Source organism: Oryx dammah, unplaced genomic scaffold, assembly GCF_014754425.2.
Source record: "Oryx dammah isolate SB20612 unplaced genomic scaffold, SCBI_Odam_1.1 HiC_scaffold_5, whole genome shotgun sequence".
NCBI lineage: Eukaryota > Metazoa > Chordata > Mammalia > Artiodactyla > Bovidae > Oryx > Oryx dammah.
This window is the reverse complement of record NW_024070189.1, coordinates 92,312,619-92,335,786: the sequence shown is the minus strand read 5'-3', so window position 1 is coordinate 92,335,786 and position 23,168 is coordinate 92,312,619. Positions and strand designations below refer to the sequence as shown.

At 55.3% G+C, this 23,168-nt stretch overlaps 3 protein-coding genes and 1 long non-coding RNA gene across 6 annotated transcripts in view; 1 reads left to right on the top strand and 3 right to left on the bottom strand.

Annotated features, from left to right (window-relative positions):
- PRAM1 (PML-RARA regulated adaptor molecule 1) overlaps positions 1–3,679 on the bottom strand; it is an 8,480-nt gene extending 4,801 nt beyond the window's left edge. Inside the window, exons 1-2 of one of the 2 annotated variants that reach the window (XM_040239522.1) lie at positions 2,756–3,679; positions 1–437 (exon numbers count right to left, since the gene is read on the bottom strand). The exon at positions 1–437 is cut by the window's left edge and continues 749 nt beyond it. In XM_040239522.1, coding sequence (XP_040095456.1) covers positions 1–437; positions 2,756–2,758 — 440 coding nt within the window. In that variant the 5' untranslated portion in view covers positions 2,759–3,679. The remainder of the gene's footprint in view (positions 438–2,755) is intronic. The other variant, XM_040239523.1, reaches the window with a different exon arrangement.
- A 3,778-nt stretch (positions 3,680–7,457) lies between these two features.
- On the bottom strand, positions 7,458–11,152 carry ZNF414 (zinc finger protein 414). The gene is made up of 8 exons (XM_040241684.1): positions 11,010–11,152; positions 10,002–10,314; positions 9,564–9,671; positions 9,344–9,449; positions 8,450–8,796; positions 8,319–8,369; positions 7,745–7,918; positions 7,458–7,642 (listed from the first exon to the last, which is right to left on the bottom strand). The coding sequence occupies exons 1-8, from the start codon at positions 11,010–11,012 to the stop codon at positions 7,569–7,571; spliced, it is 1,176 nt and encodes a 391-aa protein (XP_040097618.1). The 5' UTR covers positions 11,013–11,152; the 3' UTR covers positions 7,458–7,568.
- Positions 11,153–14,122: 2,970 nt separating this feature from the next.
- LOC120864421 lies at positions 14,123–20,295 on the top strand. Its single transcript, XR_005721193.1, has 3 exons — positions 14,123–14,351; positions 17,850–18,409; positions 19,549–20,295. It is a non-coding gene; the product is annotated as an uncharacterized LOC120864421 (long non-coding RNA).
- MYO1F (myosin IF) overlaps positions 15,165–23,168 on the bottom strand; it is a 39,454-nt gene continuing 31,450 nt past the window's right edge. The window contains exons 20-28 of one of the 2 annotated variants that reach the window (XM_040241482.1): positions 19,756–19,870; positions 19,486–19,655; positions 18,700–18,845; positions 18,236–18,382; positions 17,895–18,043; positions 17,175–17,258; positions 16,393–16,588; positions 16,143–16,312; positions 15,165–15,637 (exon numbers count right to left, since the gene is read on the bottom strand). In XM_040241482.1, coding sequence (XP_040097416.1) covers positions 15,561–15,637; positions 16,143–16,312; positions 16,393–16,588; positions 17,175–17,258; positions 17,895–18,043; positions 18,236–18,382; positions 18,700–18,845; positions 19,486–19,655; positions 19,756–19,870 — 1,254 coding nt within the window. In that variant the 3' untranslated portion in view covers positions 15,165–15,560. Of the gene's footprint in view, positions 15,638–16,142; positions 16,313–16,392; positions 16,589–17,174; positions 17,259–17,894; positions 18,383–18,699; positions 18,846–19,485; positions 19,656–19,755; positions 19,871–23,168 lie in introns of both variants that reach the window. The other variant, XM_040241481.1, reaches the window with a different exon arrangement.

The following is a 23,168-nucleotide window of genomic DNA, read 5'->3' as shown; positions in this document are numbered from 1 at the left end:
GGCTTCTTAGGGAGGCCACCAGCCTGAGGCTGCGGGGGCTTTCTGGGGAGCCCACAGAACTCAGGCTGCGGGGGCTTCTTAGGAAGAGTACTGAACTTGGGCTCCACGGGGGGCCTGGCGGTGTTGCTGAGCTCAGGCTGCTGCGGGGTCTTCTGAGAGGGGGCCTCAGGGACCTCAGGCTTCCTGGGAAGTGGCGTGGCCTCGGGCTGCAGGAACTTCTTGGAGAGTTCACTGAACTCAAGTTTGGGGGGCTTTTTGGGCAGGTCAGTGAACTCAGGCTGTGGGGGCTTCTTGGGGTGCTCGCCTAGCTCTGGCTGTGGGAACTTTTTGAGGAGTTTGTGGAACTCAGGCTTCGGGGGCTTTTTGGGGAGGTCGCCAGTCTCCGGCTGAGAGGCCTGGAACTTTGCTTGAAGGCTCCGGAAGTCCTGATGACTCCCCTAGGAGACACAGGCAGGCAAGGGACTCATACACATGGGGGCCATGGAGAGACGGATGTGGGGATAAGCGGACGAATCACAGACACACACCCTTGTCATCCTCTTCCCGGCCTTCTGCCGTTGACTCTCTTCTCTTGACCAGACTCCCATGTTTTTGTCTCCAGCCTCGCCATGAGAGTGCCAGGCTCTCTTCCTGAACTACCACACACCCTCTGACCTTGTCACTTAAGCCTGGAATGTGCACCCAACCTCACCCCACTCTGGACCCCAGCTCCTGGGGTGCCGTGTGGCCCTCTGCTCCCATTCCTGCCCCCAACCCAACTCCGTGGGGCATCCTTAAGCTCCTCCTCCCCTCCTGCATGTCCCTAGGCCTTTCTTTTCTCATTTCAAAATGTATCTGGAGGGACTTCCTGGCAGTCAGGTGGCTAAGTCTCCTAGCTCCTGTTTGGGGAAGTAGATCCCACATGCCACAACAAAGAGTTGACATGCCTCAACGGAAGATTCCGCGTGCCACCACTAGGACCCGGTGCAGCCAAAAGCAAGAAATGTATATTAGTATATCTGGAACTGAACAACTTTGGACCACCCGCACCCCTGTCCTGGAATCCACCCAGGGGAGGCGGCCTCCCCTGCAACAGCATTACTGTAAGAGGCTCCTCCTCGTTTCTCCTGCCCCCGACACCCCACACCCCGATTCCCAGTCAGTGCGCCCGCAGCAGCCAGAGGAGGCCTGAGTCTGTCTGTGCTCTTCTGCTCCAAATCTGGGTGTGCTCTGTCACTTGCCCACAGTAAAAGCTCCAGAGCTCATGAACCCCCTGGACGGCACGCCTGACCTCCCCCTGTTGCTGCCTCCCTGGCCTCCCTCTCCTGCTTGGCTCCTGCCGCCTGGCCTGCCTGGGCCATACTTCCCACTGCACGGTCTCTCCTCTTCTGGGTTTCTACTCCTTTATTCCATATGATAGAGGCCTTTTTTCCCAGAACACCCTGATTTAAAAAAAAAAGGATTCCCCTAGGACTCTCTGATCCCCCCAACCTGCCTGATTTTTCTCTTAGTGCCTACCACTCTATATCATCCTATTTATTTTTACCTAATACTTTTTTTTTTTTGTTACTATTTATTGGCATGCCACGTAGCACATGGTATGCTAGTTCCCCAACTAGGAATTGAACCAGTGCCCCTTGGATTGGAAGCAAGGAGTCGTAACTGCTACACTGCCGGTACTGTTTTTTAAATGTGTCTTGACTGTTTAGGGTTTTTTTGTGTGTGTGTGTGTAAACTGCCTCCCCCCTACCCCTGAACGTGACACGAGGGCAGTCTTCCCAATGCCTTGCACTCAGTAAGATGCTCAGTAACTATTTGTTGAAATAAAGAATCTACTAGGGACTTCCCTGGTGCCTCAGTGGTTGAGACTTCATGCTTCCAACGCAGGAGGTGCGTCGATCCCTGGTTGGGGAACTAAGATCCCACATGATGCCGAGTGGCGTGGCAAAATATATATATCTATATATATATACACTGGACACCGAGACGAGCAGCGTATACTCTGCCACATCCAGTCCGATGTGGCGCACCAGCCCTGGCACATGAAGTCCATCTTGATCCTGTCTCGACAGGACCCACGCCCTCGGTCACAGACACAGGAGACACACAAGTAGGCCAGGGCTGCTCTGACCGACAAATGACCCCAGAAGTGGCCCTGCCACAGGCCCCTGGGCCTGGCTTCACCTGGGGTCTAGGAGACTGGGGAGGGGAAGGCCAGGACCTCACTCATCTGCCCTGTCTGAGCTTCACTCAACCCCGACCCAGAGAACAAGAAAGGGTGGCAGTTCCTGCCTGGGGCCTGAGAAACCTCTGTGAAAGCACCCCCACCAGCTGGGCTGAGATAGGCTCCCAGGGGGCTGGAGAAGGCAGGCCAGCAGGTCAGGCCCTGGAGGACTGCTGGGGGGGGCGGTGGGCAGCAGCTACATGACCTACTTTGTCACCCACAGGAAGCCCCTGCCACTCACCCTGGCTGCCTGTTACCTGGTGGCTGTTCATGCTGACCTGGGGGGAGGGGAGTCACCCCAGCTGGCCCACCCGTTCCCCTTCTAGTCACAGCCTCAGCCCATCGCCGCCCCTCTGAGCCTGAGTTGTCCCAGAAGTGGATCCCGGCTGCTTCTTGACCTCTGGGCATTTGTGGCGGTCATTCTCATGTCCCCAACAGCTTTCCTGCCCCTCTGCCACCCAACTTTTGGAATACGCCCCTCTGGTTTCCACCCGTGGCATCCCTCACCTCCAGCCAGTGTGGGGCTCTCCCAGGCCCTGGAGACTCACTCACCATGGCTGCAGGAGGGTGACGGACCACAAGGCGAGTGGGACCCAGGCCAGGACTGCTGCCTTCAGGAAGTGACTGTGGCTTCTGCTCCACGGGGTGGGGTCTGCTGGCCAGGCGGGGAGGGGAGGGGAGGAAGGGGCAGAGGCGGGGACAGCCCCAGCCTGGTCTCAGATCCTGTCAGTGCTTCTTGAATTCCTGTCCTGCCCTGCAAGCTTTGGGCATCCTGTTAGCAGAATCCCTCCCAACAGTCACTCATTTCTAGATTCCGCTGCCATGTGCTGGCCTCCAAACCCCAGGGAGGACTTGTGCCAGGCCAGGAGGGCCTCCTGCCAACAGCGGCAGGCCAAGAACACCTCCAGCCAGGGCCTCCGTGGGAGGGGAGGGGTAGTTCTCAGTAGGGAAGGGGCATGGTAAGCTTCACCCTTACTCAGGAGTCGGAGTGAGCCCGGTGGGTGAGGCCCTCCTGCCGGCCCTTGTTGCCTCAATATGCCTTCCTCATTTCAACACTTCTCTGCAGTCCCGATTTCCAGCTCTGAGCAGGACTCAGGACTTCCTGTTGCGGGGACAGCTGTCACACAGGCCGACGGCCCAGGTCGGGTGGCAGATTTGCTGATGGACGGGTGGGTGGGCAGTGTCCAGGTCCCCAGAGGACTAGGGAAGGGGGAAAATGGGGGTGGCTGGGAGGCCGGCAAAGAGGGGGTAAAGGTGGCGCACAAGACCAGCGCTGTCCAGAGGGAAACCCTGATGGCTTGGCTTGGTCCCCAGGTCAGTGACCTTGGGGCTCATAGAGAAAGGAGAAAACACCCAGTGGGAGAGAGCAGAGCCCTGATTCTCAGCTTGGCCACACCATCGGGGTCCCTTGAAGAGTTCACAGAGGAACAGAAGCTCCTGGAGATCTTTTTTTTTTTTTAAACTTCGGCTACACTGGGTCTTTGCTGCTGCGAGCAGGCTTTCTCAAGTTGCAGAGAGCAGGGATACTCTAGTTGCAGCGTGCAGGCTTCTCTCATTGTGGTGACTGCTCTTGTTGCAGAGCACAGGCTCTAGGGAGCCGGGGTGGGGCTTCAGTAGTCGCAGGTCCCAGGCTCTAGAGCACAGGTGCAGGGCTTAGCTGCTCCTCAACATGAGGGATCCTCCTGGACCAGGGATCGAACCCATGTCCCCTGCACTGGCAGGTAGGTTCTTTACCACTGAGCCATCAGGGAAGTCGGTTCCTGGAGATTCTGAATTAATTGGTCCAGGTTGTGGCCTGAGCCTGGGGATTTCTTACGTACCCTGAGTGATTCTAACGTGAAGCTGGGAAAGAACTGGTGTCCACTAGTTACCCTGGGACCCGATAAAGTGTGGGCTGTGCCTCAGGTCTGTCAGAGGCTGAAGCATCCCAGGTGACGCCCACACTGTGGTCCAAGGATCACACCTAGACGAGCAGCGAGGTTTGAAGTTCCCAGAAGGCTACAGACAGCAGTTGGCAGTGACTCTGCCTGTGTGTCTGCTCTAAGAGCAGAGCTCGGGGATTCTGGGCCCTTGTGTGTCCCTGCACAGACCAACATGCACTCTGGGTCACATTCCCAGGTGTGGGTTCCCCTTTCGAGTAGGAGGCTGAGGATGAGGATGAAGAGGTCTGTGTCCCAGAGCTGCTCAGCCTGGGAACCTGCAGTTTCTGGCCAACCTGCGCCCTCTGGGGTAGCTGCACAAGGCAGGAGCCTGCCTGGACACACGGGCCCCTCATTCATCCTCCCTTCAGATGGACACTCCTGAGCGCCCTCTGCTGGGCAGAGCTGGGACCCTCAGAGGGACTGCTTTCGGGCATCTTGGGAGTTGAGGTGGTGGGGGTGGGGAGGAACCCTCTCTGAGGTCACAGCTTGGTTGGCCAGAGAGAGGCCAGGGCTGCAGAGGCCCATAAGGCACATTGGGGCCATTGGGAGCAGTAAGACTTCCCAAGCGAGCAGACAAAAGATTGGACATGAGTTGGGAGGGGATGAGGGTAGGAAGTGGGGCTTCCAGGTGGCACAATAGTAAAGAATCTGCCTGCCAATGTGGGAGACACGAGAGACGTGGGTTCGATCCCTAGGTTGGGATGATCCCCTGGAGGAGGAAATGGTAACCCACGCCAGTATTCTTGCCCGGAGAATTCCACAGACAGAGGAGTCTGGCAGGCTACTGGTTACAGAGTCAGACACCATTGAGCAACCGAACACACATGTACGAGGGTAGGAGGCAGTTTCCAGTGACCCAGCTCCCCAGGCCTCAGAGCACTTTCAGCTTGCTCCAGAGGCCAGTGAGGGGCCCGGGAGCAAGGGGACTGTGGACCCATTGTACCCATGGGAGGGGCAGTTGCATCTACCTGGGTGATGGAGTTGGGAGGCAGGTACCTGAGCCAGGATGTTGGCTCTGAGTCTGGAAAGGTCCTGACACACTGGGCACAGCCTGGATTCAGGGGTGGCTGAATGAGGGCCTTAGGGGGGGAACTCCTAGGCGCTGGGGGACCCTGGTCCCCTGGAAATGCAGGAAAGGGTGAGCCTAGGGCCATATTCCCAAAGGTGTCTAGGGCCTTGGAGGTGCAGGAAAAGTGAGAGTGCCTGCGTTTTCTCATCAGGGGTAACTGTGTCCCACTTCTGGGGTCATGTAGAAATCAGTGTGACTTTGGAACCGGGCCTGGCTAGAGTTGGGCTCAGTCAGCTTACCAACCTAGCTTCACCTTCTCTATCTGTACAGCGGGCCCTTGACCCATCTCCTCCCCAGGTTCTTGAGAGGGCCCCAGGCAGCCGGCCACAGGCTTGGCGGCTGGAGGGGTGTGAACTGCTGGCCAACGTTTCTCAAGCCCCCTCCCTCTCTCCCCATGCCTCTGTGAATTCTCACAGGAACACCAAAGGTAGACTGTCATGACCCCCACTTTAAGGACTAGAAAAGCGAGATACTGAGAGGGTCAGTCTTGGGGCTTCCTTGGTAGTCCTGTGGTCGGGACTGTGCTCCCAGTGCAGGGGGCATGGGTTTGATCCCTGGTAAGGGAACTAAAGTCACACATGTTGCATGTCATACCCAAAAACAGGTTGAATCTTCCCCAGGGTCACCCAGCTGTGGGTCCAAGGCTTCTGGCTGAGAAGTGTGTGTATGGGGAGCTTATGGGGGTCTGGAGCCCCCAGGGTTCCCTAATGGTCCCACAGCTCGTGTTCAGTGTCAGCTGCCTCAGTAGAGGCCTGGGGGCCTGGAGATGGTGGCAGCATGGTCACCTGGCCTGAGTTACCTGGGCCTCAGCTGCAACCCCATCAAGAACACTGGAGCCCTGAAGCCCCTTGTAAGGCCGAAGATGGAGGAGCAGGCGGTCCGGCTCCTGGGTGTCCAGGTGGGAGAGGTCCTAAGGGCACCAGATCTCCCTACTGCCCTTCCCAGGAGAAGCCGAAGGGCCTTCGGAACCTGGAAGTGTTCAACTTCGAGGAGACAGAGCGGCCACACCAACGGGAGCAGGTGTTTGAGCCGATACCCCAGCTAGGCTTTATGTCGATGGCTTCCATGCTGAGGACCTTGCTTGGCTCTCAGAGTGAGAGATGAAGATTCTGAGGAGGACCAGGGGAAGACAGGAAAGGAGACAAGGGGAAGACAGGAGGCTGCTGCTGGGTGAGGGGTGGGGCCTGGCGACTTCCCCCAGGGGGTGACCAGTGTCTTGTTGGTGGCAGACAGAGGACAACCGTGATGACTTGGAAGATGGAGGAGGTAAGGGATGAAATGGGGTGGGGTGCGGTGGGGCTAGGAGTCGCTGGGTTCTTTCTCACAGGATGTCTAGGTTCCCCAGGAGAAACAGGAGAGGGATGGTGAGTGTGGCCCTGATAGGAAGAGTGGAAGATGTGCAAGATGGGGCCTTTGGGCTACTAGGAGGACAGGATCTTCATCTAGAGAGCTGAGAGGAGCAACAGGGGTACTAGGCAGGGGAAGGGGCACGATTGGAAGAGACTTGTTTCCAGAGGTCTTCAGACTGGATGGAAGTGGGGGTGGGGGGTGGAGGATTGCTTCTGGTGCCCAGGACCAGGCAAGATGAGGTCTGGGCTAGGGGGCCACAGGGCTGGAAGGGAGAAAGATGCAGGAGGTAAAGCCAGGCCCAGAGGGATGGGGCTTCCATACCCTGGAGGTTCCACCCTCAGGGTTCTGGGGACAGCAGCTGTGGGACCAGATTTTGAACCCTGGCCCCCACCTGACTCCCAGGAGGAAAAGGAAGGAGAGAACATATATGGGGGAGAGGAGGAGGGGGAGAGCCAGGCTCTGCAGGACTGGCCAACACCCAGCCTCATCCTCAGGGCTGGAGAGAAAAGGGGAGATGGGCAGCCCACAGTGAGAGTCCAGAGGACAGGCAGGGAGAATGGCTATGAGGCCTACACCCCAGCCTGCCACACAGTGCCCAGCCCCAGGTGACCTGGCACCATCCTACTTCTGCCAGGACTGCTCTGTCACCTCCCTGAGGGTTGGCACAGGCCTCAGGATCTAGGGGGTTCCAGCTGGGTGCTCCTGGGACTTTTCAAATAAAACCGGCAAGTGCCATCTCATCTGGTTTCTGGAAGTAGTAGGACAGAAGGGAAGGTTACCAACAGCGGTCCCAGGGTTGAGGTGACAGGAGAGGCGGGACACAGGTGGGCAGTGAGGGGGGACCTGCCTCCTCCCAAGGTGGCGGTGCCCCAGGACTGCAGTGGAGGAGCAAGGGACCCAGACACACGGCACATCTCATCTACAGCTGGCTCACGTGCCTCTTTTATTGCCCCCCACCCCTGCCACCTCAGGCTTTCCATAAAACGACACCATTACCCACAGCCCGCTCCCTACGCGGCGGCGTTCAGAGCGGCGAGAAAACCGGGCACTCCCCCTCAGACAGCAGCTGCGATACCTTGGGTGCCAGCGGGGCCGGGTCTGGGTGGGGCAGAGGAGGGGGCTCCTGAGCCTCAGCCCCGCTCCTCGCCTCAGGGTCCCCCCCCCCGCCGCTTCCCACCCGCGCGCTACCCCCGGCCTTACCCGCCGGCGCGTCGGGGCGCGGCTGCCCGGGCGCCGGGGCCGCGGGGCCGCCGGGGCGGTGTTCCTCCAGGTGTAGGGTCATGGCGGGCCGCGAGGCCGTGGAGAAGGCGCACTGCATGCACGAGTAGCGGCCGCGCGTATGCTCCCACACGATGCGGCTGGGAGCCGCGTGCCCTGCGGGCAGGCAGGACGCGGTCAGCCCGGGCCCTGCGCGAGGGCGGCTCGGACCTTTCCCAGCCTCCCCATCAGCTCCCGGGAGTGGCTGCGTGGGGCGGGGGACGCTGGGCTGGCTCGTTTCCCCAAGTGTCTGGGCGCACTAAACTTGACTTATCCACGTCCCCTCCTCCCATCCTCTGAACCCATGTTGGGGGAGAAGGGCTCCGGATCCGGGCGCGAGTTTTACACGGAAACGCCGGCGCAGATGAAGGAGCAGGGGCGGCAATTTTTAAGGCAAAATCCTGTATTTCGGGGGAGACATTTCCGGGCACCTGGAAAGGGGGTGGGTATCCCCCAAGTCCCGCCGGGCGCAGGAAAGAAATCCCCTCCACCCTCCCTGGTGGTCACCTGCACGCACCTGAGGGCGCGTCGGAGCCGCCCTGGGGTCTTCGCGGGCTGCCGCCTGCACCTGCGGTCAACAGGCGGGTCAAGGTCAGAAGTCAGTGAGCCCAGCCCACCCTGAAGGCGGCCCCGATAGCCCACACTCACCTAGGCTCTTTTTCCAGACGGCGGCGCTGGAGGCAGGAGGCCCAGGAGCGGCGGCCAGAAAGGGGCGCAGGCGTGGGGGACTTAGGCCAAAAGGCGCGGGGTTCAGGTAGGGCAGAAAAGGCCCAGTAGGGGCAGGGGCAGGGGTCGTGAACGGCTCGAGCAGCGGGTACGGCAGGCCAGGCGCCGGCACAGGATCGGATTCCGGGGGGCGCTCGGACGCCGGCGACTCCCTGTCCAGGGCCGGGGGTGGCGGCGGCGGGGCTGGGCTTTGCGCATGCTCGGCGCAAACATGCAGATGCTTGAAGAGCGAGCGGTGCGTGCGGAAGCGCAGCAGGCAGTTCTCACACCTGGGGGGCAGCACAGGGCTGGGCTGGGTCTCCCAGGGGACCCAGGGAGGGGCCTATCCGCGGTAACCTGGAGAGCCGCCGCTCCAGGGTGGTCAAGGACCCTGGGGCCAAATAACCTGACTCCCCCATCTGCGGGGGCGGGAGTTTGCCCTAAGCGGCCGCCCACAGTGGTCGCGACCCTTCCGGACTTCTCCAGGTCCGAACCCTGGGAAGATGAGGAAGGAAGTCTCAATTTTGACTTAGGTGATCAGTTTTCCTCATGGGAGGCAGAGGACTGGGCCGAGTCGTGCCATCTATGTTCCCTCCTACACACATACTCCCTCCCAAGCCCTGCCCTCGGGGTCCCTGGGATTGGCTCTAGGGACCAGTCTCTTCTGGGCAGGTAAGGGCAAAGCTGGCCCTAGATCACGACCTCTTCCTGACTCAACCCCCTCGGAAAAGGAAGGGAGAAAAGCCAGGACCCCAGGTAGTAGCTGTCAAAATCGGTGGTCAGGGGGAGCTGCCTGGTCCCCCACACCAGCAGAGGTCACGGTGGACCAGGTCTCACTTGAAGTAGCGGTTGGGTTTGTAGTGCAGCTTGCCGTGGGCCACCAGTTCCTGCATGTTGGGGAAGGTCTCGGTGCAGCTCAGGGCGGAACAGCGGAAGAGCTTGCCTGGCGGCGCGGGGATGAATGACAGAGGAGTGGGGTGGGGTGGCCAGAACAGGCCCAGAGGCTCGGCCCGCCTCCCACCCTAACCTGCCTCCCCACCATCTACCCTGGCCCTACCTTCCAGGGACTGTGTGGGTGGGCAGTGGGTACGCAGATGCTGTGCCAGGTCTCGAACGCTGGGGAAACTGAGGCAGCAGCCTGGGCTGGAGCATGGTATCTGCTTCCCTGAAGGATGCACAGAAGCAGGGGGAGGGTCACTATCCCTTCGTCATCCACGCTGTCCAGGGCTCTGCCTCAGAGGGGCATTTATGGGGCTGCAACTACCCTGCAACTACTAACTATCGTTTTTTACTGGGGCCTTTACCCTCTGCCTCCCCCTCCAGAAAGTAGCGGCTGAGTTTCCCTGGCTCCTCGTTGGAGCCACAGCCTGGCACGCAATGGGGCTCATTAAGTGGTGATTCCCTCTAGGTGGGCCCCCAGTCTGGAGATACTCAGTAGTCTACACTTCTGTTGTTCCAGGCCTGTGATCCCCCAGAAGGTCCCATCACGTGTCACCTGGTGGTGGGCGTCGTCTGGGAGGCCGCAGGTCCTCACTGGTCCCGGAGACAGTGCTGATTGGGCCAAGGCTGTGTCCAGGTCCGGGATGGCCACTGTCTGGGGCTGGGGAGGCACCCTGCTGGGTCCCTCCGGTGGGCCCTCCACGTTCCCACACTGGGGGTGTGGTTGCCCGGTCAGGGCCCGGCTCCTCCTCCATGGAAGGGGACTTGGCTATAGCAGCCACAACTGGGGACACCCCCTTGTCGGTCTCATTGGAGCTGGGCTCTGCAGTAGCCGGCATCTCCGGGCTGGGCCCCGAGGGTTCCTCATCCTGGTGGAAGGAAGAGGTGGGGAGAACCCCCTGGGCCCAGGGTCTGACTGCGCCAGCTAGGGGAACACCTTCACCCCGCCATAACCATTGGGTGTTTCTAAAACAGCGAATGCCCCAGAGACGTCACCCAGTCGGCTCCCATACTAAGGAGAGGCAGTGGGTGAGGGGGTTGAACGTCTGCCTCCAGTGTCCCCGTCCTTCAGAAGAGTTGAGAGGTGTGCCAAATGTAGCAGAGGGTACCTTTCCAGGAAGCCACTATATGATAAGAAGCATGCTCTGATCCTAACTTGGAAAGCTGGGGGGCCCCCCACTACAAGGCAGGGGCGTGGCCCAAAGGGAGTGGGAGTCGCCAAGGCGGGGCTCTGAACAGGGCGCGGCTAGGAAGATTCTGGAGGGCCAGAAGTGGCCAAGTGGGTGTTTGAGGACGGAGATATATCTACCAGAGGGGTTCGAGCTGTGCAGGCGAACCAGAGGTGCTGGGACCCCAAACATATAACGATCAGGGGGCGGTGCCTGAGCTCTGTAGGCGTGGCCCAGTCGAAGCCAGGACCGGAAGTAGGGGGTAGGGTGCTCCCTGAGTGACAGCGGCAGGCGACTGCCCGGATGTGGAGGCGGGGTCGGCTGGAGGCTTAGAAAGCCGCTCCCCGCCAGTCCCTGCTTGTTCGCCGCGTCCGCATCCCCGGTGCCGCGCTCACCATCCTCAGCCTGGTTCAGCCTCGTGTTCCCGCGGCTCCGGCGGCTCCAACTAAGGCTGCGGCGACTCCTTCGGTGGCCGCGGGCTCGCGCTCACGTCGGCGCCATTTTTCGGCTCCTAGTTCTCGCGAGAACGGGGGCGGGATCCGCGCACGGTGCTCAGCGAGGAGGCGGGGCCTGAGATCCAGGATTCTCTGGAACTGCTATGCCAAGAGGGAGAAGGCAATGGCACCCCACTCCAGCACTCTTGCCTGGAAAATCCCATGGACGGAGGAGCCTGGTGGGCTTCAGTCCACGGGGTCGCGAAGAGTTGGACACGACTGAGCGACTTCACTTTGATTTTTCATTTTCATGCATTGGAGAAGGAAATGGCAACCCATTCCAGGGTTCTTGCCTGGAGAATCCCAGGGACGGGGGAGCCTGGTGGGCTGCCGTCTATGGGGTCGCACAGAGTCGGACACGACTGAAGCGACTTAGCAGCAGCAGCAGCAGCTATGCCTAGAAAATGTGTACGGAGATCTAGGATTAAAAATTTCCCGGGCCTTTGTGTTCTCCTGTGCAAAATGAGCATCTTCGTTTCCTCCCGTCCCGTCACCGTATCTTGAAGGGGGATAAACAGCAGTTCTCAGTTTTGAGAAGGTCATGTTTAGAGGGCTGCCTCTTTGGAGGGAAATTGCCGCGGACGTCAACATTTTCAATGCACTTAGTCTGGAAGTTGGAATGGATCTGTTGAGATAGCCAAGGGTGGGAAACAAGTTCACTTTCCGTCCTCAGGACACCCGGAACGTGTGTAGCCTGAAGATGGTAGGTGGAGAGCCCTGGCGTGAAATGAGTCACGTATCCAACCTACGTTCCTTGAGTGCTTACTTTGTGCTAGGGTCTGGGGATTCAGAGATGAACAGGACAGGCCAACAGTCCTGCTCTCAGGGGGCACTCGCGTTTTAAAATGGGGAAACACAGTGAATCAACAAATGCGGGAAATGATCTTATGGTTATATTAAGTGCCATAAAGGAAAAAGGGCTTCCCAGGTGGCGCTAGTGGTAAAGAACCCACCTGTCAATGCTGGAGATGTAAGAGACGCTGGTTCGATCCCCGGGCCAGGAAGATCCGCTGGAGGAGGAAATGGCAACCCACTCCAGTATTCTTGCTGGGGAGAATCCTATGGACAGAGGAGCCTAGCAGGCTACAGTCCATGGGGTTGCAAAGAGTCGGTGGTGACTGAGTGGCTGAGCACAATAAAGGAGGGGAAAAGCCCAGAAGGATGTGATGGTCACGGGCCAGGGAAGTTTCTCTGTGAGATGACTTCTGAGCTGTTGCGTGATTGTCAGGAGGCAGTTATTCAGTGGAAGTTCAGGAGGCCACATCGCTGTGGGAAGAATGAATAGTTGGTGCAAGTGGCCTGAGTTGGGGAGGGACAAGCTTATCTTTTTCAAGAAACAATGAAGTGATCAGCTTACTGCTGGAGCCAAGTGGAGGCAGGGAGTGAAGATCAGAACGTAGACATGGTTCAAGAAAGATCATTCAGGGACCTAGTGAACTGTGGAAAGAGAGATGTGTGGTCTCTATTCTAGCTGATGAATTTTTAGCAGGGGGAGGAACACCATCTGATTGCTGGGTGTCCTTTAGAGGATGTATCATTGTTGGGACAGTAAAGTGGATCTTTGACCTAAGATCTCTGGAATACATTATTTAAGCATTTGAGAGTTCTAGGCAAGTATCGGGGAAGGCAATGGCACCCCACCCCAGTACTCTTGCCTGGAAAATCCAATGGACGGAGGAGCCTGGTGGGCTGCAGTCCATGGGGTAGCTATGAGTCGGACACGACTGAGCGACTTCCTTTTCACTTGTCACCTTCATGCATTGGAGAAGGAAATGGCAACCCACTTCAGTATTCTTGCCTGGAGAATCCCAGGGATAGGGGAGCCCGGTGGGCTGCCATCTATGGGGTCGCACAGAGTCAGACACGACTGAAGCGACTTAGCAGCAGCAGCAGCAGCAGGCAAATATTGGCTTTATATACAATGTATTTCCGTCTATGTACATAAGATGTGCACATGAGTGCTTAGTGGTTCAGTCATGTCCAGCTCTTTGCGACCCCATGGACTATAGCCCGCCAGATGACTCTGACCGTGGAATTTTGCAGGCAAGGATGCTGGAGGGGGTTGCCATTTTCTACTCCATTAATATGTACCTATCTGCTTTTATATGTCAAGAATATCTTTGGGAGGAGACATCTACAAACTGGGGTGGAGGGGGAACAGACAGGAATTTTGCAGTGAGAGGGAAGACAGATTTTTCACACTTTTGGGCTGTCTGAATTAAAATTTTTTTTCTCTTTTGATTATCATTAATATGGTTAAAAACTCATTAAAAAATCCTTTTTAGGAAGGGTGGAGGTGTGTGTGAGCGTGTGGGTCTGTGCAGGGGAGGTTGGTGCAATCTGGGGAAGGGTAGAGTGAGGTCTCAGAAAGGACAAAGAACCAAGAAAGGGAGAGGAGGGGCCCATTTAAGAAACTTTGTAACAGAGTCAACAGGATGTTGCTGAATAGGCGGGGCTAAGATGACTGAGGTTTGCAGTCTGAAGATGCTATAACCTAGATAGGAGATGCTGTCTGCTAGATGTCAAAACTACTCTCCTCTTAATCCCCAGTGAATAGCCCTACTTCCTGCAAAAGTAGTGATGGCTATTGCAGTGGGGCCTCAGGGATTACCCCTTACTGGGAAGAGGGGCAGCCTGCATGGTGAGTTCTAAGGCAGAGAAAGGAGACGGAAGCCTTCATTCCCCTTCAACATCAGGAAACGCCCAGCTGATGGTGTTGTGGCTCACACAGTCCTCCCACAGTCTGTCCCTCAATCTAAGTGTTGCTGAGAGACATGCACAGTGGTAGCCGGGCAGTGGAGGGGCAAAAATCATAGATGGAGGGAACCAGGCACATTCAAGGGATTGTGAAGTGTGAAAGCAAAAGTCAGTCATGTCTGAGTCTTTGCGACCCCGTGGACTATAGCCCATCAGCCTCCTGTCCATGGGATTTTATAGGCAAGAATACTGGAATGGGTTGCCATTCCCTTCTACAGGGGACCTTCCTGACCCAGGGATCAAACCTGGATCTCCTGCATTGCAAACAGATTCTTTACTGTCTGAGCCACCAGGGAAGCCCCCAATTCAAGAGACAGGTTAAATGTTTGTGTAATGATTGACTAATAACAGGGCTGTTGAGGCATAGTTGCACAACTGGGATTTTTTTGTTTTTCTCCAGCCACGCTCAGTGTTCCAGGTAGGTGTGGATCCTGAAGAAGGCTCTTCTGGCCAGTTTTTCTTCGATACCTATCTCCCATCCTCCAGGTGGGTAGGTGTCTTCCATCTGGAGTCCTTCCATCACAGCATAGATCACTCTGTGTAGTATTCGCCATCAAGGTCTGCTGACCCTTTCATCCTTTTTGGCTTCTCCAGCAACGCCTACACTCTCTCTGCACCCCTGTCCCCTGCTCTAGCCCCTGTCCCTTCTCTGGCTCAGTCCTGACCTCACTTATCTGGTTCTCTCTCTCCCAGATGGACTGCCCTTTGTGGGGCTGAGCACAGAGAGGGTATTCATTTAGAAAGTCAAAATCCTTAGGCTCAGATCCAAGGATTCACCTGCATGTGTGGGGAGGTTTGAAAGGCTCAGACTCCAGCACTGGTTTTAGGACAGCTGGAAGGGGTGGACAGGTAGCCAGGCTGTCCCTCCTTCACCATGACATAAGTGCAGAAACCCCTCAAATGTCAGAACCGGTCCATACTCCAGGTGAGTGAGAGCTAAGGAAAGAGACATGGGGTGGGGGCAGGGCCCAGGGATGACTCTGAGTGGATTATGGGGGGACATGTGGGACCTGCCTCCTTCCTCAGGGTTCCAGCTGGGTTTGGTATTGGGGAGATGTGTAGATTCAAAAGCTGACAGGGCCCACCAGAACATTTTCTGCAGGAGAGCAGGCATGTAGCTTCTGGAAGCCAGCAAGTGAGACAAACTCAAGCTTTGTGAGGGATGAGAGTGTATCCGAGTTCAAGACTTGGCTCTGGAATCTTGGGTGAGTGACTAAACCTCCCTCGGCCTCCATTTTTCCATCTGTAAAATGGGGTTGTTTGCTGACCCTACCTCACAAGGTTATGAAGAGGCAGTCCTTGTTGGTGCTCAGTAAGTTAATTCATATTCTCACTCGGCAAACATTTATTGCCTCGTTTATGAGAGGAGGGAAGTCAAGCTTGTCAAGGTCCCCCGAAATGTGCTTGGCTCTTTGCCCCGGGACACAGCTCATATCCTACTCACAAGGCAGCTGTGAGGTAGGTCGTGTTAGCCCTGTTTAACACAGGAGGAAACAGGTATGACTTGTGGGAGGCCAGGGTCCAGGATTGGGGGACAGGAGCTCCAGTGGTGACCCCAGACCCAAGGCCTGGGTTAGGCTGGGCTGGAGGTCACAGAACTGGACCTTCTGGCCAATGCAGCCGAGGGAAAAGAGACCCATGTTGCAGGATCCAGGTGGGCAGGTGGGAGGGCAGGGTCCCAGGTCCCCGCCCCACTCAGATCTTCTCCACATAGTTTCCGGGAAAGAGGCCCTCCTGGCCATGCAGCCGGCCTTTCCACCAGCCTGACGAATCTGTGGGAGAGGAGAAGATATGATTCCATGCCCAGCTTGCCCCAGAAAAAGCCTTCATGCTGGCTCTGTGTGGGCAGAGACTGTCTTCTCTAAGACAGAAAGGGATGGAGCTGCACATGCATTTGCCTTGCCCCTGGCTCACACTTTCATTTTCTAGACCATCCACTTGTGCTATTCCCTCATCCTTCTTATATAGGTCCCTCCCCATGATCCCCATGGGGGACCCAGGAGTAACTCCTAAGATGTTCCCCCACCCACCTCCAGAGGGTGCTGTTGAAGCTCCTCTAGGTGCAACCCAGGGTCAAAGTAGGAGGTGGCCTGGGCCATCCAGACAAGGCCCATTTCCAACTCACAAGGTAGGTCTGTTATTGGCCCTAATGCTTGACAGGTGGGAAAAATGAGGCTGGGGTATTGGGTGTGATGCAGTGAGGCCAGGCTCCCAGGGTTGCTTAGGAGGTGACCTCCAGACCTTGGACGTGTCCTGTTTCTGCCCTGGCACACACACCTTCCATAAGGATCTCGATGACCTCGTTCACATTGAAGCTCAGCTCATCCACGTCTTGACCGACATACTGGTACAGTGCCCGGCACCTGGGGCCATGCATCCGTGGCTGGGGCTTAGGTCGGCCTACACCAGGCACAGGTCGCTGTCCCACACTGCGCTTCCTCTGCATGCTGTGGGCACATGAGGGCACTCGTTACAGCCCCAGACACTCCCCATCCCATTCCTGGGGCTGCCCTCCCCCACCACCTACCCAGCCACGCCCTGGTCAGGCACATTGAGGAATTCTGTGTTGTGCTCCGAGGGGGGCCGTGCCCGTGGGCGTCTGCTGGCCCCCAAGGCTGAGGACGGAGGGCCCCGTGGTGGCCTCTGGGATCCCCCTCTAGATGTGATCTCCATGGGCAAGGGGCCCCCTCTGGCAGAGGGAGGCACCCCATTGCGGTCCACGCCTGCAGCAAGAGTAAGGATGGGAGCATTTGTCAGGGTGATGCTAGCAGGATTTGAGGAGGACTTAGCTCCAAGTTCCCTGAGGGAAGAGGCAGCTACTGTCAACCCTGTATGATAAGGACTGGCCTGGAGAAAGAGACCCTGGGGTAAGGAAGGCTTAGATTGAGACTGCCAGGGGTAAGATTTTACCCCACCTACTTCTGTAGGAGGGCTTTTGTGGGTGGGTCTTAGAGGATGAATAGGAGTTCATATGGAATAGGAGTTTGAGAGACAGGCAGAGCAAACAGCTCAAGCAAACGCCTGGAGGGAAGACAAAATTTGGTAAATTGGCAAAGTAAGATGCAGCTTGCATGACAGGAGTTTAAGATGGGAGGATAGAAGAGGTCAGTGGTTAGCTGGCGTCAGAATCTGAAGGGTTTTTGAATACCAAACTAAGCTTAGCCTTTATTCTATGGGAGATTGGGAGCTATAGAGAGTTCTGGACAAAAAAGAAGAGAGTGGTCCACTGTTTGTAAGATCACGTTGACAGGAGGTCTGTCTTAGGCCTTGGAGCCCACAAGAGGCAAGGAAGACATTTAGTGGCTTCACCTCTGGGGGGCCCGGGAGCTGCCCGGGTAGCAGTCTGGCCTGGCCTTCTAGATTTTCCCTGGGCCATCCCCTTCCGAGTAGGCTCTGAAAGGGAAAGGGGGAAAGATATAGGGATTTGAGTGTGATTCTTGGCCCCACCCCCAAGTCCGGTTTACTCCGGGCCCCGCCCCCTAACTCACTGGCTCTCTTATCAGGACAGAGCCCCTTAGTTACTGGAATACTGATTGAGCGAGTGAAAGTCGCTCAGTCGTGTCCAACTCTTTGCTGGCCCGTAGACTATACAGTTCATGGAATTCTCCAGGCCAGAATACTGACGTGGGTAGCCTTTCCCGTTTCCAGGGGATCTTCCCAACCCAGGGATCGAACCCAGGTCTCCCTCATTGCAAAAGGATTCTTTACCAGCTGGGCTATCAGGGAAGCCCCAGTAATTGGCCCCGCCTCTCCAGGACCCACCCCTCATTGACTTTTGGGCCCGCCCTCTCCAAAGATCTTCCCATTCAGCAACTGACACACGGGTCTACTCTATGGCCACGCCCCTCCATATTTCTCGCTCAGTTATTGGTCACGTCTCTAGCCCTGCCTTCGTGGCCTCGTCCATTACCCACTCTTGACCTCCCTCACTGGCCCCGCCCCACGGTCTTGATTGGTCCCTGTCTCTGATCCCACCCCCTACAGGGCCAGCCTCCTGTGCTCCAATCCCCTGGTTCTGCGCAGACTCACTGGAGCTTTTGGGCAGTCCGTCACCCACGGTGACTGTGAGGGCCTTGCCGCTAGCCTTGAGCACCGCCACGTCGCCGGAACCACGCGAGAAAGTGACGCTTCGGGTGCCACCTCCGCCCCAGCCCTCCTTCTTCACCCGGAACTGTAGTCTGTGAGGAGAGGAGGAAGCTGTGGTTGTCCCCACCCGCCAAGCAGGGGTCACCTCCTCATCCCATCCTTGCGGACCCGGGCTGAGATGGGAGGGGGCAAGGCAAGGGCGCATTTCGGTCAATCTGTGAGGCGGGGGAGGGGGCGCTGTGCCAAGCCAAGCCCGAGGGTGGTACGGGAGGTGGGGGTCGTACGTGTCGCTGAAGGTGAGAGCCAGGGGCCTCCGCACCGCCTCCTCGAAGCGCTTGCACAGGAGGCTGACGAACTCAGTCTTGAAGATGCTTTCCAGGAAACTGTCGGCCGCGTCTTCTTGGAGGATGAAGAAGTCATCCTGCCGCGTGCTGGGGGAGGGGCGGGAGGAAAAGCAGGTGAGGCTGGCAGAAGGGCTGATATTTGAGATGCAACAGGGGAGGGGCAAATGAGGGGTGACACAGGTGGGGGCAAACGGGAGAGGTGGCAAGGAGCTGGAAAAGGTGGTAATAGAGAAGTCAGGGGAGGGGACCGGTGCTGTTGGCAAATGACCATGAATGCGAGGGCAAGTGAAGGTGACAGATAGGACCAAGAGAAAGTTGCAGGTATAGAAGGTAACATGTTCAGGGTGACCGACGGGGTGACAGGAGGGCAGCTGATGATGAAGGGTGCTAGTAGGGGGCCTCACCTGAGAGAAACTCCCCGGAGCGCCTGGATCTCCAGCTTCTTCTTCAGGACTTCACGCACCTGGCCCTTCTCAGGCCCCTTCTTCACCTTCTCCCGCCCGATCACATACACACACTTGGGTGTCAGGATCAAGTCCCTCTTGATGGGCTATGAGGATGCAAGACCAGAGAGGCTGGTGCCAGGAGTCCTGGGCATGGGCAGCCTGGCCCCAGGGCATCAGCCCAGGCAGAGGGGTAGTGCCGGCAGGTCAGGTGAAGGACAGGTCAGGGGAGGGTCCCTCTACATGAAGGTATATGAGTGGCTACTTTTTATAAGAAACAGGAGGTTAAATAAGGTTATGCTGGCTAGAAAGGAGTGTGTGGGCAATGAACAGGTACAAGATAGGTGAAGGTATGTTTGCTGGACATGGGTGTCCAGGCCTGATGAGAGTTTTCCTGTATACAGGTATATCCGTGCTAGGTGAAGGTGTGTTTAATTGAGAGGTCTGTCTAGACTGCGTGAGAGGATACTTAATGGATAGGTGTGTCTTGGATAAGTGAAGGTGGTCCTGTGGTCAGAGCTTCTGAACAAGGTAAGCTTGCAGTTCTGGACAGATGTGTCTGTCTTGGTGAGGATATATCTGATGGACAAGTGTGTCTGGGCTATATACAAGGATATATCTGATGGATAGCCGTATCTACATTAGTTGAGCCTATATCCATGGACAGATGTATTTGGGCAAGGTGCAGGAGTACCTCTGGTGGGGCATGGGCAGGGTTCCAGACATGGCCGCCTGCTAGTGCCTCACCTTGAAGCGTCGGTCATACTTGTTGACTGAGTCAGCAAAGTCCACGCGCTCTCTCTTGCCTAGGAACTGACGCAGCTCTGGCCGCTCCTCCAGCCCCAGGTAGTCCCCAACAAAGTTCCTATTGATGCTGTTGCGTCTCCTCTCCTTCTTGTTCAGCAGGATGTTGGAAGCTGTGGGAGCACAGGGTCGGGGGTGGGGACAGAGGTCATGGTTTGGCTCCCCACAAGCCAATCCGTCCTCAGCCCCAGCTTCCCACCTGCAGCCTCTCACCTTCCTCCCGCATCTCCTCATACTTTCGGACTGCCACATGACGCCGCCAGGCCTTCTGGATGGTGCGGGCAAAGCCATCGAACTTGCGCTCTCGCATCTCCTCTAGAAGGAAGAGCTGGACAAGAAGGAGGGCTGGTGGGTCCTGGCATCTCCCAGGGGGGCACAGTTTCCAGTTTCCTCTGAGTTTCCACCCCACCCATGTGCTTTTGCTGACAGGCACCTGCACACATGCTTTTACGTTATGAACAAAAAATTTTGTCTTCTTCCAAATGACCAGACCCAGGAATCCCTCCCAATATGTAGCATAACTTCTGCATTAAATTACAACTGTAGATTTGTCTTGCTGGGTTTAAATCCCAGCTCTGCCACTTACCACCTATGTGGTCTTGCCAGAAATGTTATAACATCATGACTTTTCACCCTTATTAAGCTATGGCCTACCATCCGTGGGAGGTCCATATCCGTTTCAGAGATGTTAGAAATGTGAACCAATGTGCATCTTGGAAAACCAATAAAAGTACTGTAAATATGAAAATTGGACAGACAGGCCTGTTGATGTGACTAGTGACCATGTGGTTGTACAGTATACAACCTGCACACCCATCCATGGCAGCCCCTGAAAGGAAGCTTTGATAGAAAAGCAGAGAAAATTTGAATTTTAAGAGTCTCCACCCAGAGGGGATATAGAGAATAAATTATTAGAGCAAGTCACCTGGAATAATAACCAGTGACTATATCAGGGAAGGAACCTATGGTATAAAATATTACAAATCTACAGTAATAAAATTAAAAGATGCTTGCTCCTTGAAGGAAAGCTATGACAAATCTAGACAGCATATTAAAAAGCAGAGACATCACTTTGCTGACAAAGGCCTGTATAGTCACAGCTATGGTTTTTCCCATAGTCATGTATGGATGTGAGAATTGGACCATAAAGAAGGCTTAGTGCTGGAGAATTGATGCTTTCAAATTATGGTGCTGGAGAAGATTCTTGAGGACCCTTGGACAGCAAAGAGATCAAGCCAGTCAATCCTAAAGGAAATGAACCCTGAATATTCACTGGAAGGACTGATGCTGAAGCTGAACCTCCAATACTCTGGCCACCTGCTGCTAAGTGTCATTGGAAAAGACCCTGATGCTGGGAAAGACTGAAGGCAAAAGGAGAAGGTGGCGACAGAGGATGAGATGGTTAGATAGCATCACTGCCTCAATGCACATGAATTTGAGCAAACTCTGGGAGATAGTGGAGGACAGGGGAGCCTGGCATGCTGTAGTCCATGGGGTTGCAAAGGGTAAGACATTGACCAACAATAACAACAGTAGTAAAAACAAAAAATGGAGTGTTGATCAAAGAATAGAACCACCTTGGACCACGACAGATGGCTGGAAAACACTAGTTCAAATGGAAATTTAGTGACAAAAAGGACAGCATGGTCAACCAGTGACGATGGGAAAATAATTGAAAATTAAGTTGGGCTTTAATTAGAAAAAAATAATTAGCACTTCAGCCAGAGGGTTTTCTCAAATACACAAATATCACATCACTGCTGAAAACCTGCCATTTTGATGACAATGATGGCTAATGTCTCCTAGAAACCCCAGACTTTCCTGGCAGGACTGAAAGAATTCTGCCAGTACTTGGTTCAAGCTCACTTTAAAAATACATATCTTGGAGGGCTTGTAGATCTGTGAGTGTGGAGTATTTCCTGCCATGTCAGTAAACAAGGATTTCAGTTATCAGTGATTCTGGCCATCCAAATGTGAATACCTGAGCCCTAAGGGCACTCAGGAAGGAGAATACCTGTGTGACCTGAGAGTCATCAGGTTGTAGCCATTCCCTACATTGAGCACTGAGGGACTCTGGATATGAAAGCACTGGATATTGGCCCCAGATAGCTGAGATGCATAGGAAAGGAGTGATTTCGGTGAGCCCAGACTCTGGCATCTTCCCATACATAGAAAAGCGCTAAATTCCTTCACTGGTGTCTGGTTTTCTTTAATTCACAAAATAACTTTTGATGTCCAGACTACCTGCCCTTTGTTGCAAACTTCTATGTAACCTGACCCCTCCCCCTAACTCCTTGGAGCAGTTCTCTCGGGGTCACTTGAGCTTCTGTCCCCCAGGCTTAAGTCCTAAAAATTCCCACCAAATAAAACATAACTCTCAACTTTTCGGTTGTGACTATTAAGTCAACAGTGTTTATAACTGATCATAAAAAGTGGGTCTTCTTTCTCACCAGAGAGAAAAAACAACATCTCAGGCCGACAGGTTGCAGGCGATTGAGGGGTATTTTGTTGTTCAGTCGCTAAGTCCTGTCTGATGCTTTATGACCCCATGGACTGCAGCACACCAGGCTCCTCTGTCCTCCACTGTCTCCCAGAAAGTGCTCAAATTCATGCCTATCTAAGCATCTCATCCTCTGTCGTCCCCTCTTCCTCTTGCCCTCAATCTTTTCCAGCATTAGGGTCTTTTCCAAGGAGTGGTATTTACGTATTCTTTTGTTTCTCAGACCGGTACTCTGTGGATCCAGGAATTTGTGTGCAAATTTTGTGCAAGTAATGCCTGTATAGGGTGTCTGGAGGGCACATACATGCATTCTGTGGTTTGCTGAGGGAATGGCAGGTCTGAGTAAAGGGAGACCAGCCATGCAGAACTAGGCGCAGACCAGTCAACCAGGACAGTTCAGTTCAGTCTCTCAGTCGTGTCCAACTCTGTGACCCCATGAATCGCAGCACGCCAGGCCTCCCTGTCCATCACCATCTCCCGGAGTTCACTCAGACTTACATCCATCGAGTCCGTGATGCCATCCAGCCATCTCATCCTGGGTCATCCCCTTCCCTCCTGCCCCCAATCCCTCCCAGCATCAGAGTCTTTTCCAATGAGTCAGCTCTTCTCATGAGGTGTCCAAAGTACTGGAGTTTCAGCTTTAGCATCATTCCTTCCAAAGAAATCCCAGGGTTGATCTCCTTCAGGATGGACTGGTTGGATCTCCTTGCAGTCCAAGGGACTCTCAAGAGTCTTCTCCAACACCACAGTTCAAACGCATCAATTCTTCGGCGCTCAGCCTTCTTCACAGTCCAGCTCTCACATCCATACATGACCACAGGAAAAACCATAGCTTTGACTAGACGGACCTTAGTTGGCAAAGTAATGTCTCTGCTTTTGAATATGCTATCTAGGTTGGTCATAACTTTTCTTCCAAGGAGTAAGTGTCTTTTAATTTCATGGCTGCAATCACCATCTGCAGTGATTTTGGAGCCCCCAAAATAAAGTCTGACACTGTTTCCACTGTTTCCCCATCTATTTCCCATGAAGTGATGGGACCAGATGCCATGATCTTAGTTTTCTGAATGTTGAGCTTTAAGCCAACTTTTTCACTCTCCTCTTTCACTTTCATCAAGAGGCTTTTTAG